Source organism: Chelonia mydas, chromosome 2 (genome assembly GCF_015237465.2).
Source record: "Chelonia mydas isolate rCheMyd1 chromosome 2, rCheMyd1.pri.v2, whole genome shotgun sequence".
In the NCBI taxonomy this organism is placed as follows: domain Eukaryota; kingdom Metazoa; phylum Chordata; order Testudines; family Cheloniidae; genus Chelonia; species Chelonia mydas.
The window spans coordinates 57,909,813-57,928,653 of NC_057850.1; the positions used below are offsets into that span (position 1 = coordinate 57,909,813).

General features: G+C 42.6%; 1 protein-coding gene across 5 annotated transcripts in view; it reads left to right on the forward strand.

The window, feature by feature from the left end:
- The first annotated feature begins 337 nt into the window (after nucleotides 1-337).
- SLCO5A1 (solute carrier organic anion transporter family member 5A1) overlaps nucleotides 338-18,841 on the forward strand; it is a 111,027-nt gene continuing 92,523 nt past the window's right edge. The window contains exons 1-2 of one of the 5 annotated variants that reach the window (XM_043539509.1): nucleotides 338-461; nucleotides 1,955-3,385. In XM_043539509.1, the coding sequence (XP_043395444.1) occupies nucleotides 2,440-3,385 (946 nt within the window). In that variant the 5' untranslated portion in view covers nucleotides 338-461; nucleotides 1,955-2,439. Of the gene's footprint in view, nucleotides 462-492; nucleotides 935-1,954; nucleotides 3,386-18,841 lie in introns of those variants that run through there. The other 4 variants (XM_037892458.2, XM_043539511.1, XM_043539510.1 and 1 more) reach the window with 4 other exon arrangements.

The following is an 18,841-nucleotide window of genomic DNA, read 5'->3' on the forward strand; positions in this document are numbered from 1 at the left end:
GCCAGGGGCGGCCGCCGGCAGACCCGCGCCCCGCCCGCTCCGCCCAGGAGGCTGTCCCGGCGCGCCTGCGTGGGCTGCTCCGCTGCCGGGACGCGGCGGCGGCGGCCGGGGGGGCCCCGCGTCCGCAGGGGGGCCGCCGGCTGGGGGAGGGAAGAGGCTTCCGCGGGAGTCCGGCTCAGTGCGTAGCTCCCGCCTCCAGGACTGCGCCGCCCCGGGCCCCAGCTGCTGCCCTCCCTGCCCCTTCCCCTGACGCAGCGCCTCGCCCTGCGGGGTGAGTAACAGGCTCTTTCTTCTTTATTAGTGGCACTGGGAGCCCTCCTGGGGTTCAGTGACTCGCCCTCCTCTCGCTTCCCTTGTGCCGCGCCTCCCCCTCCTGCTATGTCTGAACGTGCTTGTGTCGGAGGCAGTGGACAGGCGCGCGGAGCAGTGTGTGGGAGTCGCTGAACATACAACACATGCAGGTTGTAACTGGGAGCCCCTCAGCGTAGAGACACGCGTGCTCTTCAGCGTGTTACGCACATGCACATTAGTGCACGGGAGTTGCTGCACTTGCTCGCTACATGGAGAGAGTGTGGGAGTCATTGAAGGTGCTGTGTGTGCATGCACGCCTGCGGCTTATGCTGTGAGAACAGGCTGGAGGCATGCTCGTTATTGTATGTGGATCATTGCACACGCTAAGTACATGGAAATTATTGCACGAGTTGTATGGTAATGGCAGCTGCTGAGTTGAACTGATGCCCTCCACCTCGACCCCTCCTTTCTCCCTTTCAGTGTATTTGTGTCTGTCTTCACCGGTTGCACAAAGCGGAGCTGGCCAGAAAGACAAAAGGAGAGCTGACACACAAAGGCCAGCAGTTACGCTCCCAGATGGCGACACACAGAGACATATTTCACTAGCGGTATACTGATTACCATGTGTGTGCACTACATATGAGTAGGTTTGCATGTATTCTGTATATGTACTGTATGTCTCTGCGTATGCATGTAATCTGTGCGTGCAGTTACAGCTCCATTAGCTCTTTGTGCCTGTGTATGTACCAAGTGGATCTATGTGTATTGTAAGGACCCTGTTTGCTTTTCTCAAAAAGAAAAGGCGGACTTGTGGCACCTTAGAGACTAACAAATTTATTTGCTTTTCTGTGTGCTGCATGTGTGCATCAGATGGGTGCCTAGAGAGAGTCGCGTTTCTGAATCTCTTTGTTTCCTGTGTCCTCTTCTTTTCCTTGTTTTGAGAAATACCGCTCATGATTTCCAAGTCTCCGTAGATTAGGAAGCTAGCCGGGCGACCTCGGTGTGGGTTGCAGACAGTCTGCAGTGTCCCTGATATTTGTAATTGAATATTTATTCCAGTGTGTTTATTTTTAGTACTGAAAATAAAGGAGTTGGTATGTTGACCTTTTGCTGATGCCTTTGGCTGTAAATAATAGGATCTCTCTTTGAATGAGGCACATGGATTATATATATATATATATATATATATATATATATATATATTACACATTCATCTTATACAATTATCTGTACTTTTGTTTTCACAAATAACATAAACTGAGTGTGTTCAGATGTCTTGCAGTTCTTCTATTTCAGTGGGAGCAATCCAGTAGGGGGTGGTTATGATTATGAAAATGGTTATAATTAGTTCCCTCAAAATAAAATGAATCTGAGTGAGTCGTAATTGAGAGGTTAACTATGAGACCACTACAAGAGAGAAGCTTTAAACTGGACAGAGTCAAGGGAATAGGTGTGGGATGGGGGTGAGGGGGGTATACGATTGCTGGGAAAGGGTCTCAGACGTCCTGCTCTTATTGTTCAGGAGTGGAGAGGGAGTTTGGCAACAGAACCCTTCATATCCTTTTCTAGTCTCGGGTCAGGGAGCTGCAGTTGGGAGCTAGTGCCGGGCAAAGCAGGACACAAGCAGCACGCTGACCTTCTGCTTGATCTCTCTGCATTACAGATTGGCAGATTTAACATCAGGAGGTTTTAAACAGGATTCTGTGCCGACAGCCTCCCCGCTGCAGCCTGCGGATAGGAAAAGGCAAAGATGCAGATGACCAAGGGCTCTCCCTTGCCCAGGCTGGGCTGTACCTTACACCCTGGCACTTTTTCATTGTTAAACGTGGCCAGTTAATCCACATGGGAAATGTTCCAGCAGAAGGATAGAGGCACCGTCCAAGCTGTTCATAGCTCGGCTGCTAGGATGGCTCTCTGAAAAACTCTAAGAAGGATGGAGCCACAAAGGACACCACTAGACACGTGCTCTTATACATTGATATGTGCCACGGTTAGTTGTGTGTTGGAGTCGGAGAAGTAAATCCACAGAGAATATGTTACACTTCCTTGGGTTTGCATGATGAAACGGCAACGGAGGTTCTAACTGAACAATACAATGTGTCCCATGTTTTTTTTTTTAACTTAACCCAAACTAGAGTTGCTGCCAGCATGGCGTCGCGGGCGATAAAGCAGCAGCACCCATTCTCCCCCAGAGAACAGCAACTGGAGGATCAAGTGGAGAGCTTCAGGTCCAAAAGTTTGCCGGCTCTGAACAGGTCTGCTCCTCGGATTACCGCAACACAAAGCTCCCTCCTTGAGGCAGAACGGAGTTTCCTGCACAGTTTCCAAGAAAGGTCTGACCTGAGATGTGGCCTTGACACCGACAAATCAGCTCACAGTAACGGTGCTGTTGCTTCTGGGACTGTGTTTTCTTTCACAGCCTCCAGCTTTTCAGGGATTGGGAGTTTCACTGAGAGGACAGACTGTAATAACTTTGCTGGCACAAGCAAAGGTGTTTCCCCAGCTTCCACGTTGCTAGCTCTCCCAGGTAGAAAGTGTCTCAGCGTGGTGCTGACAGATTCCCGTTTCTTCTTGGTGTGCATGTGCTTTCTGACCTTCATTCAGTCCTTAATGGTCTCTGGGTATCTGAGCAGTGTTATTACCACCATTGAAAGGAGGTACAGTTTGAAAAGCTCTGAGTCTGGGTTGCTGGTCAGCTGTTTTGATATTGGTAGTCTGGTGGTCGTGGTGTTCATCAGTTACTTTGGGGGGCGCGGACGGAGGCCGCTCTGGCTTGCCATAGGTGGGTTTTTCATTGCTCTTGGGGCTGCACTTTTTTCTTTACCTCATTTCATCTCTCCACCATATCAGATCCAAGAATTGAACTCTTCCCTCTCTAACGAGGGCTTGTGTGTGACTGGCAATAATACCACCAAAGACCATTTGGAGTCACTGGCCTGTGTCAAGGACTCAGGTGGAAATGATCACTCCCTCTATGTAGCTTTATTCATTTGTGCACAAATTCTCATTGGCATGGGCTCCACACCCATCTATACCTTGGGACCAACCTACTTAGATGACAATGTCAAGAAAGAAAATGCATCACTGTACCTAGGTAAGGCATCTTAGTAAAAATAACTGTAAGCTTTTTAAAGGGACACCATTGGCTCAAAATCTAATCCTTTTCAAAAAATGAATTAAAGTTAGTTCCAGGTATTACACCTGTCCTGAGTTTTCCTGCTACTTTTTGTAGTGTAATGGTGACATTTTAAAATTTATTTTATTCTCTCCCTTGCTGTATTGACCAACTCTCTTATATATAATCAGTTAGTGTCACTTGTTTTTGAGAAACTGTGACACTGACTACACACACATGGTCTCAAATGTACAGTGGGTCTTTTTCTCTAATCTTTGTCAGTTATAGTAATTTTGGGGGTTATAAATAACAATTGTAGGTAACAGTTTTTCAGAACTAAATGTTATTTTACAGTTTACAATGTTCCATAAGAGATCTTTGATAATAATGAAGCCTTGTATTTCAAAATTTCAGCTAACGTACGTTTACCATAGAATCATAACATTTTGTGAATACTGTGGAAGAGTTGTCATATTCAAATAACATACTTTATTTTCCTAACATTTATTTATCCTTTTTTAGAAATGTGTTTTGGCACTCATCACTAAATCATCTGAAAACTTTACATAATTTAAAAAACATTAGTAAAATAATGGGAAATAATCAACCTCCATGGAAACGTCACAAAATTAAACAGTCCCTCCCCCACATCTCAACTGTTAAATTGATCCTTAAATCAATCAAAAATGTGACCAGAAATGCATGTCAGGCTGTCCCCTGAAGTTCTCCAACCTTAGATTTTGGCAGACAACTGGTAGGAGATATTAGGTCACCCCCAGAGAACAACCGGCACCTGGCCCTTGGTAGTTTAATCCTGAGAGTAATTCCAATGATGGAAGACAGGTGATCTTTCAGATAATTGGGTCACAGACCAGTAGGCTTTTAGAGATCAAGGCTAGCACTCCAAATGTGCTTATGGGGGAAGCAGTGCACTGGTTTCCAACTTTACAGTAGTATTTTGTGTTATCCTGTTTTAAGCTTGCTTACATTGTACTGTACTATTTTAAAGGAAAGTAGAGTCTCTGTGAGGGATTGAGAGGACTATTAAATGGTTTTGGATGCTCATCATTACTGTTTTTGTAGAGTTATTGTCATTGACCTTAAGTTAAATTATTTTGCCCTCAAGTTAACCTTAAAAGCAATAGTTCCATGGAAAATGGGCATTCATGAATGAAACATGCCTAATGAAGTGAGAAGGTGTGCATGTAATTACTGTATTAAGCAGAAATATTAGATCACATGGGGAAGGCCCCAGGCTCACTATTTTTGTTCCTTTTGACCTATTCATCAGCAATTTGATTGTGCCCTGAACCATTTTTAAGTTAGTTCTCTAAGTGGTGTCTTTACAAAGCCCAAGGCATTTTGGGCAGTGCTGGTTTTCAAAAAAGACCTAATATGTTCTATCATAGTGAAATATTGAGTAGGCAACAGAGTACCTTCCCTTTCCTTCCTCCCCCCTGGTTAAGTGGTGTTGATGTAGAAATGCAAAGTAGCATGGAGTGAGGTTTCTTGGTGTTTGGAAGCGAGGTAAGCAATCAGATCAGGATTAGTAACTATAGCTTGTAGTAGCAGAGAAAGGGATTTGAAACTTTCACGAAAAAGAGAGAGATTTCTGTGGCAAGCAGAAGGACAGTCCCTGAGTCCTGGGTGAAGAGGGAAGCAAGATCCGGATTCTGAAATTGTGTGTTTGTAGTGAAAGTTTTTCTGCTTGCCCAAGTGCTCTGAGTGGAGCACATTGAAATAAAACAAATACTTTGATTTTCATTGTATTAAAAGACTGTCTTTTAGATTAGCAAAGCAAAAGGGAGTTGGAGATGTATGAAGAAATGGATGTGAGCCTGGAGTTATGGGACTGATTTTGCTCTCACTTACCCTGACTGCAACATTATTGGCTTCAGATTCTTTGCTACAGATGCACAACTCATAAAAAGATGTGTTTTATTTAGGTGCCTAACTTTAGGCACCCACATTTGAACCATTTAGCCTATGAATCCATCAGTGTAGGGATTATGGGGAGAAAAATGTCAATGAATACAATACAAAGACCTCTAAAATAGATTTGTTGTATATAAAAAATATCACAGCTTTATAGTCCAGTATCTCAGGAGCTTACAGGACTATAAGCAAGTGTTGTTTTCCATTGGAAATCTGGGTATTACCTCTCTTCAACAGTGTAAAGCTCTGTGGGATTGAATAATATATTGGACTTTTAAAATTGCCACTTGTTCAGGACTGAATGTTGCACATTTGGGGCTTAGATCAGTGATATTATGTTGGTAAACTTGATATTATATTTCATCTTTTGTGAAAACAGGAAACATTTATCTGTTGATTTAAACAAATAAGGTTATTTGAGACTTGCTCAGAGGATTGAACTCTTAGAAGTCCTGATGATGAGATGGATTAGTGGGCAGAGGGCAGGCAAGGTAGCTGATGGTGAAGAATAAATGCATTTGTCACATGGCTCTGCAAATTAGTCACGTGGGCATTACCCCCACATCTGTGGTATGTAATATTCAATTTTCAATTCAATGAGACTTCGTCAGGACAAGCTAAACAAATGTTAGCAAAGTATAAATGTGTGTGGGGTTGTATGCATACCAGCATGTGCAAACAGAAAGGAAGGGATGGGGTTATCGGTGCTGAGAGACGTTCTGAAGAGAAAAAACAATGAGCTGATGCTTAGTAAAGCATATCTCAGTGAGGAGCATGTATTTCGTTTTTTTTAAAAAAAATCTTTCATATTTCAAAATATAAAGACATTGACATAGGTAATTGAACTTGTTCTGCTTCTGAGTATTTTGCTCTGAAAAATATTTCTTAATTGAGACTTTTTGTTTACAACCATACAACTTTAAAAAAGTTCTGCAAAACCTTAGAGCTTAAAACCTCTGACAGCCCTTTAAGGTTTGCCCATTTTTACACTAATTGTAATTCTGTAAAGCCCCTGCAGATCATTAATCCTGATTCTATGAAAACTCACCTTATGGGGCTGTGGAAGCTATTTTATTTATTTTCTAAATTAATCCAGCTCACGGGTTGAGTGGCAATAGCATATCCTCTTCATGCAAGCTCAGGGTGGACAGCTGTTTTAACATTCCTGGCTGGAAGTCCTGCTCTCAGAAAACACATTTGATGCTTATACATAGTCTCTTGGCTGCCTACACTTCAGCCCATCTGTCAGGATGGCACTGTGCCAATTTACAAGGTGGTATGTCATTTTTATTCAGACAAAGGTGCCAAGCAGTGATGTGCAAACTGCCCAAATACACACAGTGCTGTAAATACTCTTCTTTTTTTCAAAAAAAAGTTTCTTTTCTGTAACAGCAATGCTGCACTGATTCCACATGCTCCTTAACACCTGTTGACACTTTTGTGCCAACATATGAATAATGAGAAAGTATAAGATGTGAAATTTGGAGGCCCTCATGTCTTTGAAAAAATCACTATCATGGCAGGCACCTGAGAAATATAAGAAGAGTCAAAGCAGCAGAATCCAAAACAGAAGCGGGCAATCAGTAGGTTATTTTTATTCAGTACTCCATTCTCTTCCTTGTAGGCTCTGTTATTATGAAACATGTCTGCTTTCAGTGGTCTGATATATGCAAATTATCCACTAGTGGCCCATTTCTACTCACATTTATATCAATGGCAAACTCCCATTGATCTCAATAAGAATTGGATTGGGCCTTAACTTTTTTTTTGTACTCTTGGCACCATTCCTGCAAACTGAGAAATTCTAAAACTGACTTACACGTTGAATAATTCTAACAATCCAGTGAAGGTGTTCTTGGATGGCTTAAAGAACCATGATTTATGCACTTGTGGCTCTTGATTATAATTTATCTCCTGAAAAGATGAGATGTTGAGCATTTGATGGGAAGAGTGTTATTAGGCACTCATACCCATACCCCTCATGCTGTGTAAAGGCACTTAAGCTCACCTCTTCCCAAAATTACCTCTTTGTTTCAGAGCACTTTATTATTTGTACTGGAAATATGTCATATTTTTTTGGTGGGGAGGAGTTTAAATAGCTCTCCTTCTACCTTCCTACCTATCTTAAATTCTCCCTGTTTTGAACCCAGGAAGTTTAATTATATATAATATAATCCAAACATAGAGAAAGCTCTTTGGCTAGATTGTGAGTTCCCTGGGGCAGGGACAGTTCTCTTATTTCTTGTTTGTACAGAACCTAGCACAATGGAGTCCTGACTGTTGATTGGGGCCCTAGGCACTACTGGATTAATAAATAATAATTCTGGAGTGCAGTCTAATACTTACTGTTCTAACATTAAAAAACTCTTCTCTCTACATTATGGCACATCCGTTAGTGGGGATCCAGCATCCGTCGTCTTCTGTTAGCTTAATTTTCGTTTGACATTTGAAGTGGGATCACCAAAGCAAAAGCAGGGATCCCCTGCTAATTTCAGAACTAGGGTTGCCAACTTTCTGATTGCAGAAAACCTAACACCCTTGCCACGCCCCTGCCCTGCCACTTCTCTGAGGCCCCACCCCCATTCACTCCACTCCCCTCCCTCTTTTACTTGCTCTCCTCCACCCTCACCCATTTTTACCGGGTTGGGGCAGGGGGTTAGGGTTCGTGAGGGGGTGAGGGCTCCGGCTGGGGGTGTGGGCTCTGGGATGGGGATGAGGATGAGGGGTTTGGGGTGTGGGAGAGGGCTCAGGGCTGGGGTAGGGGGTTGGGATGTGGGGGGGTTGAGGGCTCTGGTTGGGAATGCAGGCTCTGGTCTGGGGCCGGGGCTGAGGGGTTTGGGTTACAGAAGGGGGCTCTGGGCTCGGGCCAAGGGGTTCGGAATGCGGGAGGGCGTGCAGGGTGCGGGCTCTGAGAAGGAGTTTGGGTGCCAGGAGGGAGCTCAGGGATGGGGCAGGGATTGGGGTGCGGGATGTGGGCTCCGGAAGGGAGTTTGGGTGTGGGAGGGGGTTGGGGTATGGGAGGGGGTTCGGAATACAGGCTCCGGGCACTGCTTACTTCAGGCGGCTACCGGAAGCGGCCAGCATATCCCTGCGGCCCCTAGGTGCAGGGGCCGACAGGGGAGCTCTGCACATTGCCCTTGCCCACAGGTGCTGCCCCTGTAGCTCCCATTGGTTGTGCTTCCCAGCCCATGGGAGTGGCGGAGCTGGTGCTAGGGGTGGGGACAGCGCGCAGAGCCTCCCTGTGTAGAGGTGTGCGCGGAGCCAGGGCAGGCAGGGAGCCTGTCTTAGCCCTGCTGCACCGCCGACTGAACATTTAATGGCCTGTTCAGCGGTGCTGACCGGAGCCGCCAGGGTCCCTTTTCGACCGGGCATTCTGGTCGAAACCCGGATGCCCGGGAACCCTATTCACAACTGGTGGTAGGATCCAGACTGGATGGCTTATGAGCACTGATACCTGCAAATTAAAGGTTTCAAGGAGTAAGTCTTGTATGTAGCCAAGAATAATGCCACCAAGGACTTTAAAAACAGTAGTGGGAAGGTAAAGCTAGTACTTGCTATTTTATGGACATCCAATGTTATACCAATAAAATAAAAACCAGCAGGATCTTAAAGGGGAAAAGGCAAAATGCCACATTTATTGTGAATACAGAAAGAATCACAGTAAGCAGTTAGTTATAGTTATAACATTCCATTCAATTTCATATTTATTCACACACTCATTCATACACACACACACACAGGTTCTGTAAGGTTGTTATAAAAGTTACAAGCCTTAGAGTTGCTCATGCCAAGCCACCTGGCCAGGTGGCCTGGACATGAGGAGGGAGCAGGGTCTTGTCAGATGCTCATCTGATGCTCCTGGAAGTTGCTTTGCAGAATCAGACCCCAAAGTTCTCACTTTTTAGAGTCCATTTTTATAGGAGTTTCTTCCTATGCCAGTCTGTGGGAATTGCTTCATCGTACTGTTGCTGAATCAATCAGCAGATGGCACATTCCTGATGGCTCTGTGCTGCCAGATGTTATCATGTTCTTTGGTTCTCCCATTCTTAAGGCTGTTGGGTGGATTCCAGTCTGCCCTCTGGGTGTCCTCTGGTTATTTCCATTTGACGCCTTCTTCAGCCGATGGACACTGGATTCTTAGGCTGGCACCTCCTTGATCATTCAGTTATTATCCACACAAAGCATCCATCCACATACATCCTCTATCTCTATTTTAATCACAATTGTTAACAAAGCGAGATGAATACAACAAAAGGGCAGGGAGTCTCTGGGTGCTGTTTCTGTTGTTACAGAGTATTGCTTTGAGTCTCTCTCTGTGTGAGTAGTTGTTGTTACAAAGAATTGCTTTGAGAACAAGACTCTGTCTTAGAATGTACTAACACAATTAGCAGCTTGCAAGTTTCACACATAGAGGGAGAGAAACAGTACCAAAAACCAAGAGACCTCTTAATTAGCAATACCCTGGAATTTAAACTATGGAGAATCAAACTCATTTGTGATTTTAATAGAGAACTTCTTTAATGTGATCCAACATAATCCACCTTTTGATACTAAGATTTATAATTGTCAGTGTCACTTTCTATGTAGCCTATTCAAGAGAAGGTACTGTGAGGCAATTTGAGTTTGTAATTCCAATTCATCCCACATACATAATCCTAGTGATGTATCTTTACTACAAGGTTCTGGGGCAACAAGCAAGGTGAGGCACACCCACTTTTGAGGAGTCCATTCAGTACAACCTCTAGTGTCCAATAGCTTCCCTCCCTCCCCAGCCCACCGGCTCGAGGTCCAGGGTAGCCAGAAGGATCCCATGTGTAATATGGGGAGTGGGCTAACCTTCAATACCTTTGCCTCCAGGGACTGTTGGCGTGCAATTTTGACAACAATTTCTCCCATTAACAAATCTGGTTTTACAATACTGGAAACATATTGCATCCATTCATATTGATAAGTGTCAAAACAAAGAAAGAGATCATTGTTTAACAAATGCATCAAACCCTTAATATTTCCCAATACGACCCAGAACATTTTGTGTTCCAAAGTAGCTAGGGCAAGTATCTGCCTTTCAGTGCATCCCATAGCTATGGCTGTGTAGTTTTCTATTTCTAAATTTTTTCTTTGCATAAGCCATGCGGTAGTATTAAGCCATTGCCAAAGATTCCATCGGTTACCCAGGTTACCCAGACCAATTTTAGGTTACCCAGACCAAATTGGACCAAGTCTGCATTGGCATGTACTTATTTTTTGTATCAGGCTGTCCTGTAGCTGTGACAGAGAGCTTAATTTATTTTTAATTACCTGCAGGGCTGCAGTATTTTTTTTTTAAAACACACAACAGTGCTAGCGACGAGACAGAACATAGAACACAAAACACAATTTCTATTGTGACAGTAGATTCATGGTATTGGGTTGCTCTTCAGCTGACATCAGCTTTTCCTGATTTTCTGAAAGACAAAAGAACATGTTTCTACCCCTTTTTGGGGTGGCAGATTATTGCTTAAAATATTTCTTTTACAAATACCCCTACTGATTGCAGGCAAAATAGAGGAATTCCCCCCATATTTTCCTGTTTTTGTTCTATAGGCAGGCCAGGTTTCAATGGCTTCTAACTTTTAAGGGTTATGGGGAAATTATCCCACTGTTTAGTCATTAAATTCATGAGGTGGAATACTTCAGTTTCCCTTCTTATACAGCAGACCAAGTTTATAATGTTTTTCCTGCTGTGTTAAGCTTTAAGTTTATTTACAGTAATAGCTGAGAAGCATCATTACAATATGACCTTAAAGGATTTTTCCAAAAATCATACACACTATACATTGTTACAGGGGTAGTTGTTATCATTAAATTTATTAAAATTATCTTGTTATCCCATGCCTTTTATTTAGACAATTTGTTTGCTGACCAGGTGTGTCTTTTATCTGCAGCTTCTTTGTGCTGCTAGTTCTTTCCTTCCTTTATCATTTAGGTAATTTGCATTTTCACAGACGCTTCCTGCTTTTGGATTTAAACCCATCCGCAGCTCAGAGACTCTATCTTAAAAGGGACACAATCAACTTCCACCAGAGTTTTGATTACTTTTTTAACTTCTGCTTCCAAAACACACAGCAATCTGAAAAAGAAAACCCAACCTATTGTGGCTCCCTTTGGAGCCCTAATAGCATTTTAATTAAGTAGCATGGTATGTTTGCATTTCTTTTGCCCCTTCTACAATATACCCTGCACATGTTCTGGGGAAAATGCACATTCCTTCCATTGTTTAACTTCTATAACATTATCCATATCCATTTTTACATAAGGTGTAACTATTTCTTTTTTTTGCTTACAGAGTTTTCATGCACCTTTATCAAAGTGACAGTGTGATTACTCAGAGCCATTTTAAGGCTCAGTGTTTCTAACATTGCTTCTTTTTGTTTTGTGCACCTCACCCCTGCTGTTGCTTCAGAGGGGCACTGTTTTTTTTAATTTCTTATTATTTATTTATTTTCCCCCTACAGCTCTCATCTGCTATTTTGTTACAAAAGCAAACAAACAAACAAAAACCAATCAACCAAACAAAAAGAATCCAGAATTTTTTTTTCTATTCTCCTGATTTTGACTGCCCTGCTGCAGCCACAACTTAAAAACATTTTAAATTTTGTAAAGTATTGAGTTACCTTTTAAGTGTAAAATGCCAAATCCCAAAGCTAAACAACACTAATCGCCTGTGTCTAGCGGAAAGGTCTGTCAGTTTTGCAACTTTGAATTAAAGAGTCAAATGGATTTTTAGTGGCATTATTTAAAACAAAAACAAAACCAATTGGTCCTTAGAATTTTACATATGTAAAAAATGCAGAACCAGTATACTGGTTAGATTTTTATCTAGAATGAGCTTGGGGGACTTGTTTTTATCTGGGCATTATCATTATTCCTTCTCTTTTTAGATCTGATCAACTTCTCTTTCACCCTCTTCCTGTTTAGATTAATATTTGAAAACTGGAGCTCCACAGGAGTCAGGTTGTGAGGCACATTAGTGTAGCTGAGATAGAGGAGATGGTGAAATTACTCACAAGAGAACTGGGGTGGTTGATAAACTGATACACTCTAGTGGAATAGTGTAAGCAAGGCCTCATTTGCGTGTAAGGGAATGGTATATTGGAAACCCACTATATATATTATCAGACATTTGATGCAAGTTGTACTCTCTCTATGTATATTTAAAGAGGAATTGTTAAAATAGCTGCAAATTTATTTTCTGTAAATGTTTTATTAAATATAAGACAAATCAAAAGACTTGTATTTAAAAAAAATGCTTTTGTTCCATTGAGACTTCCCCTGCTGTGCACTGAACTATTGCAGCAGTACATGAAAACATGAACATGTAATTCATTAGTGACTGATGCTAAGCTAGTTTACTTCCAGTGTTCAGCCTGAGAATGATGGAAAAGGCAAACAAACAAAATGAAAGGTAAATTAGATTTTTAGGCCACACTGTGGCCTCTTTACATTGCTCTGGTTGCATAAAGGCATAGGAATCCAGGGAGATTGTCCCATTGACATATGGGGTGGGGGGCAGGGAAAACACATTTCCTCCCCCGTCATCCCCCACTGTGCACACATGTCAAGGGGACATATTTCCTCCCACCAGTACAGGGCTGGAGGAGCCGTCTTGTATCAACCTCCTGTGTAGCCCCTGGCACAGGGGCCTGGTCAGAGCACAGAGCCCTCAGCTGTTCTGCATTAGTGGAGTAGCCTACTAGTGACCAGTAAGGTTAAGTTAACTCAGAGGAGCCCACCGGATGCTCTAAATTGCATTGGAGGTCAGGGAGGCCCCTGGCAGGGCTCAGAATTTGGAAGGTACAAAGGTGAATCAAACCTGTCTCTGCCCCGCACCCTGCACCCCCTGAACTACAGATTTGGGGCCATAAAATCCTTTCTGTTTCCATAATTTAATTTACTAGAATCACAGGTAAGGAAAATATTTTTTTTAAATAGGATTTTTAAAATGATTGTGTCTTTCAGTTTGTTAGTTCTAGCCAATGAGGTGCAAGTTTAATAGTGAATTTAAGCTGTTTGTGGTGAAAACAAGTTCAGTAGTAGTTTATAACCCTCCTGTTTCCAAACATAACATAATTTCTACCAGTGTAATGAAATATTAAGGACTAAAGATTCTGTGCACCTGATGAGCAGTTTATATAGACTTGATTTAATGCAGCTGTCTTGCAAAAGGATCAGTGAGAGTATCCGTTGGAAAATTTATTCTCTGGGGGGGGGAATATAGATAATATGTGATTTTTTTTTTTGAGTCTTCAATATGTTGTCTTAAAATAGGAACTTCAGAAAGTGAAATTCTAGAAGTCAGAAATGTTTTTATTTCAGTAATAATGTCAATAGTGATGAAGTAATTGAAGGCAGTAAACGACTTTGAGGTTGGCTGAAGGCTGACGTAAAGCTCTGGTATTTTATAATCACAAAAGTCATTTATTGCACCTAGAATCCAGTGCCATATGGCGGTGCCTCTTTTCTTCACCAGTCATGGGGGTTGGGTGGTCATGGAGGTGAGGGGAAGTGTATGATGCTCCCTCTTTAAGGTTGGTGAAACTTCTGTGCTCTGCAGGAGGCAGCGCAAGGCATGATATTTCCTTGAGGTTGTACTGACATGATAGAACTACACAGTCTACAATGCATTACTGAGGCTTAATGCCACAATTCAGTCCTCGTTGAATAATTATTCAATAGCAGAGCTAAAAAAGGAGTAGCCTACAGCATATAACCATGTTCTAAAATTGGCTTCTAACTGGCACCTGCACTTACCTGGATCTCTGAAGGCTCCATATTGCTCTGGGATCCATCATCTGCTTCAATGACTGAATACTTTCATGGAGCGGTAATTATATTACAGAGGTGTTGCTGTTCTGCATGTGCTCTCTTGACTGCGGGAGTGTAGGGGGAGAATTTCTGTATTTCTGTTTTGGCATTAATACACACATGCCCTCTTGAATTCCAGACAACAACAACTAAGAATCCATCTTGGCTGCCCTTCTCCCCCCCACTCCTCAGGTGTAGTTTCCTGCCCTTTCTGCTGAAAGGCGGGCAACCGGGCAACTGTGTGACATGTGATCTGCCCAGTAACAGCAGGGTATATAAGGGTTAGCATGTCAGAGGGAAGCTGCTGCCCATCTGAGTGGCAGAGTGCTGGACCACAGAAATGTGTTCTACTCAGGTGCTTAAGCCAGAGCACCACGTCCTAGGGTTGTGGGAGGGTTTAACACACTTGCATGCAGGGTGAGCTGCTAGCTGCCACCCTCTCATCTGGATCTTGTACCCACGATGCTGCAGGGAAGGAGAAAGAAGAATCACCAGCATCAAGCAGAGTTACCACCTACCTGTTGCCTGAGGTCCACTCCTCACCCTGCTGAGTCACCTGGTCAGTTCTGGACCTGATCTGCGTAGTGAGATCGAGGTTCCAGACACAAGCTGCAAGAAATGGTAGAGCCCTTTTAAGTCCTCCATATCCCTCACCTGGGACCCATCTTAGGAAGGGAGTAAACCCTTTTTGGTCACAGTATAGTTATAGTGTCACCTTTACCTATTTATCTTGCTTACCTGTATTGGGAGTCCTTTATAACATACCCCATTTACTTACCTTCTTTCTAATAAACATACCTGAGTTGGTTTTTATTTTGGGTGATCTTAAACCCCGATGATAGATGTGGGTATGGAGATGAATCTTTCGACTGGTCTCTGGCTATCCTAAAACCAGTCAGCAGGAGGAGGAAACAAGTAGCTGGGAATGGACGATAACATCCCTATGTTTCCTTCCATAGCTGCTCTAGTGACTGTTGGAGCACAGAAGGAAGGGAGGTATCTTTGAAGGAGCAATCTCTCTCATACCAAAATGCTCTTGCTCTGGAGGTGATGCCACAGGTACAGAAGAGTACAAAGCCCTGACATCCGTCTTGTCAGCTCCACACCTTTCCACTCTGCATTGCGAAGGGAGGAGGGAAAGTTGGCTTGATTTAGTTGTCAAGCATGGCTCAGAATTAGAAGCTTTTGGGGGCCCATTGTGAGAGGTTTTGAGGGGAATGGCTTGAACCTTTTTGCCACTAGTGTTTAGAGTCCCTCCAAACAGAAAGCGGATAGACAGTTCATCTTGAAATACCCGCTTGAAGACTAGATGGGACAACTGCCGGTCAAACAGACCAGATTAGCATTTGTGACAATTAAAAGGAGATCAGCCCTTCTATGTGAAATGAGATCAAACTGATTGACTAGTCTCTGGGATTAACAGCCAGGAAAGCTAATGGAAAAGGGGGATGAGGCTCTTAAAGGCTAATGTGTCCATTTGTTCCTTCCCAACCCAAGATTAGGATGGTAGAGGATGGTCTCCAGAGACAAATGAAGGAGTACACAATATACTATAGTTATGAGTCCCTCCAGATTTCCACTGACAGAATTAGAATCTGGGCCATTGTAATAAGTAGTAAGATTTTAAGTAGCAAATGGAGTATTTGATTTATTAATGTAAGGAAACAACAGAATTTGGTCATTAACCTCCCCTTTCCCCCCAAACAAAAACCTAGCATGGTTCGAATACAAAGCCGCACTTCGGAAAAAGCGGCTTTGTATTATAAAGCATTATAAAGCATTGTTATAGTTCTCTATTGTTGAAGATGTAGAGAAGCAGACAAACTGCAAGAATAACTGTAAAGACTAACAAAAGGACCCCATCATGGTACCATGCTTAAGGGTCACTAGATGTGAGAAGTAGGATGCGGAAAAGGACCTAGGGGTGACAGTGGACGAGAAGCTGGATATGAGTCAGCAGTGTGCCCTTGTTGCCAAGAAGGCCAATGGCATTTTGGGATGTATAAGTAGGGGCATTGCCAGCAGATCGAGGGACATGATCGTTCCCCTCTATTCGACACTGGTGAGGCCTCATCTGGAGTACTGTGTCCAGTTTTGGGCCCCACACTACAAGAAGGACGTGGATAAATTGGAAAGAGTCCAGCGAAGGGCAACAAAAATGATTAGGGGTCTAGAGCACATGACTTATGAGGAGAGGCTGAGGGAGCTGGGATTGTTTAGTCTGCAGAAGAGAAGAATGAGGGGGGATTTGATAGCTGCTTTCAACTACCTGAAAGGGGGTTCCAAAGAAGATGGCTCTAGACTGTTCTCAATGGTAGCAGATGACAGAACGAGGAGTAATGGTCTCAAGTTGCAATGGGGGAGGTTTAGATTGGATATTAGGAAAAACTTTTTCACTAAGAGGGTGGTGAAACACTGGAATGCGTTACCTAGGGAGGTGGTAGAATCTCCTTCCTTAGAGGTTTTTAAGGTCAGGCTTGACAAAGCCCTGGCTGGGATGATTTAACTGGGACTTGGTCCTGCTTTGAGCAGGGGGTTGGACTAGATGACCTTCTGGGGTCCCTTCCAACCCTGATATTCTATGATTCTATGATTCTATGATTCTAAGTACCCTTTAGATTGTTCATACTGTCCATGTTGTGTGGAGGTATTGGTGGAGAAAGCGTGTCTGTAAACTGGAAGAGATAGACCATGTACAGATACTGCGTGGGTTGCTGAATACTTGTGTTAGCAGTGTTGACATCACTGAGGTTTATGGTAGAAGGTAGACATTTTCCTATATTTGACAGAAAAAAATAAACAATGGAGTAATATATCAGGAATACTATGAACTTTCCCTTTCTCTTTTAATAAAGATATTCAGCCATTTCAGCCCAGTTGTGTTGTGCTGGTGGAACCTAGGCTTTGGGCCTAAGGGCTGCCCCAAGTTCTAGTTGCTAGAGTGACTCCTCTAGGCTAGAGTGGTTTCAGCCTCATCCCTGGCCTGTCCAGAAACTACCCACATGCTGAGGAAGTTGGTGGCATAGAACTAGCTATTATGTCAGTGAAATCTCTGGATGTTGTGGTAGGGCTATTCTTTGTTGCCTTTGTGCCCTCAGTGTGGCTGGTGAATAAAGAATGGAGCCAGTGTCCAGCATCTGTGCTGTATTGTGAGGTTTTTGTATGCAAAAGCACTGAAAAATAATATGAAGGAGAAAATTCTTCTCTTGAATATGTGTCTCGCTGCATTTTCCTCAGAAACTAAAAATAAAAAAGTCCTGTTCACATTTTCTGATTTGTCTGTGAGTAACAGACAGTTTGATGGATTTAGGGGAACCATCAGCTGGTTGCTTTCTAATATGGGAGACCTGATTTGAAGAGTAAATGTGTGAGTGTGATTATAAGGTTCAGTTTTTTGGTACAGACTTTTGGTGATGTACTGTATACTTGTGCCGATTTTTGTTATATATAGTGCCAAAATAGACATTAATCCTCTTATGTGGGATTGTGAAGCAAGTATTAAGAGAGCACAAGTCAGTGCCATCAGTTCAGAGCAGTTCTTTGGTAAACATACTTGGCATTTTCATCTTCCAGTTCTATAATACTTCTTAATATTTAATTTAACTAATTCCTTTTTTCCAGTTAGAGCTGCTAATGTTTCACAATAGTTGTTTTAGCTGCAATCAAGACCTCTAAGTATTCGTATTTATAACGGATACAATTGCTTTAAAAATGCCATTGGGAATCTGAGTTGTATAATTCAGCATATTTCCTAATATATGAGAGTGCGAAAACAAATCATTTAAGATAATTTATTCTGTACAAAATGTTTAAACTCTCTTATGGGTTATCCTAAGGGTTTGAAACAGAATGTATTACCTGAAAACTATCTTCTTCTTAAGAAAATGTGAAGTTGGCACTAGTGCTTCATGGCATGGAGGAGTTAAATGTCTGTTTAGAAATAAAACAAGTTAAAATGTAAAAAAGAATTCTCAATTTTTTTTAGTATTGATGTGGTTGTGCTCATGAAGAGCGATAGATATGAAAACTTACCACTTCTGAGGACTAAATTGAATGCCGATTGTAAGCAAGAAAAGGTTACTACTCAGAAGGTTAATAAATCATGTATATTTGCAGGAGTGTTGCCATTGATTCAATGAGCACAGGAATAGACCTGTGCAATTTTTAATTTATTTTTGTAAATTATTGTGAAAATCAGGGTCCAGACACTTCAAGGAGAGAACAGGGAGTCTGAACCTCAAAGAATAATCAGTTGAATCAGCTGGTTGCATACAATGTTATTGTGTATAAATGTATGTCAAGTAAGGTCTTTTATGGAAGCGTGTAATATTCTGACCTGACCTTGATGGCCATTAGGCGGTATGTGTAGAGTTATGGATGGATAAATGTGTATATATGTAGGTAATTGAAACCAGAGTGCAACTACAGCATCACCTCACAGTAGGGTGACCATATGTCCCGTTTTGGCCGGGAGAGTCCCTTTTTAGGCCCTGTCCCAGCCATCCCAACTTTTTTGACAAAACCATGCAAAACAGTTGGCAAGATCAAACTCAACAAATGCCCAGTTTTGCCAGAAAAGTGGGGTGTGACCCTTAGTGGGGTGTGGAAGAACATGCAGGTGGGTGGAATGTCGAGTAGCAACACCAGTCTAGCGCT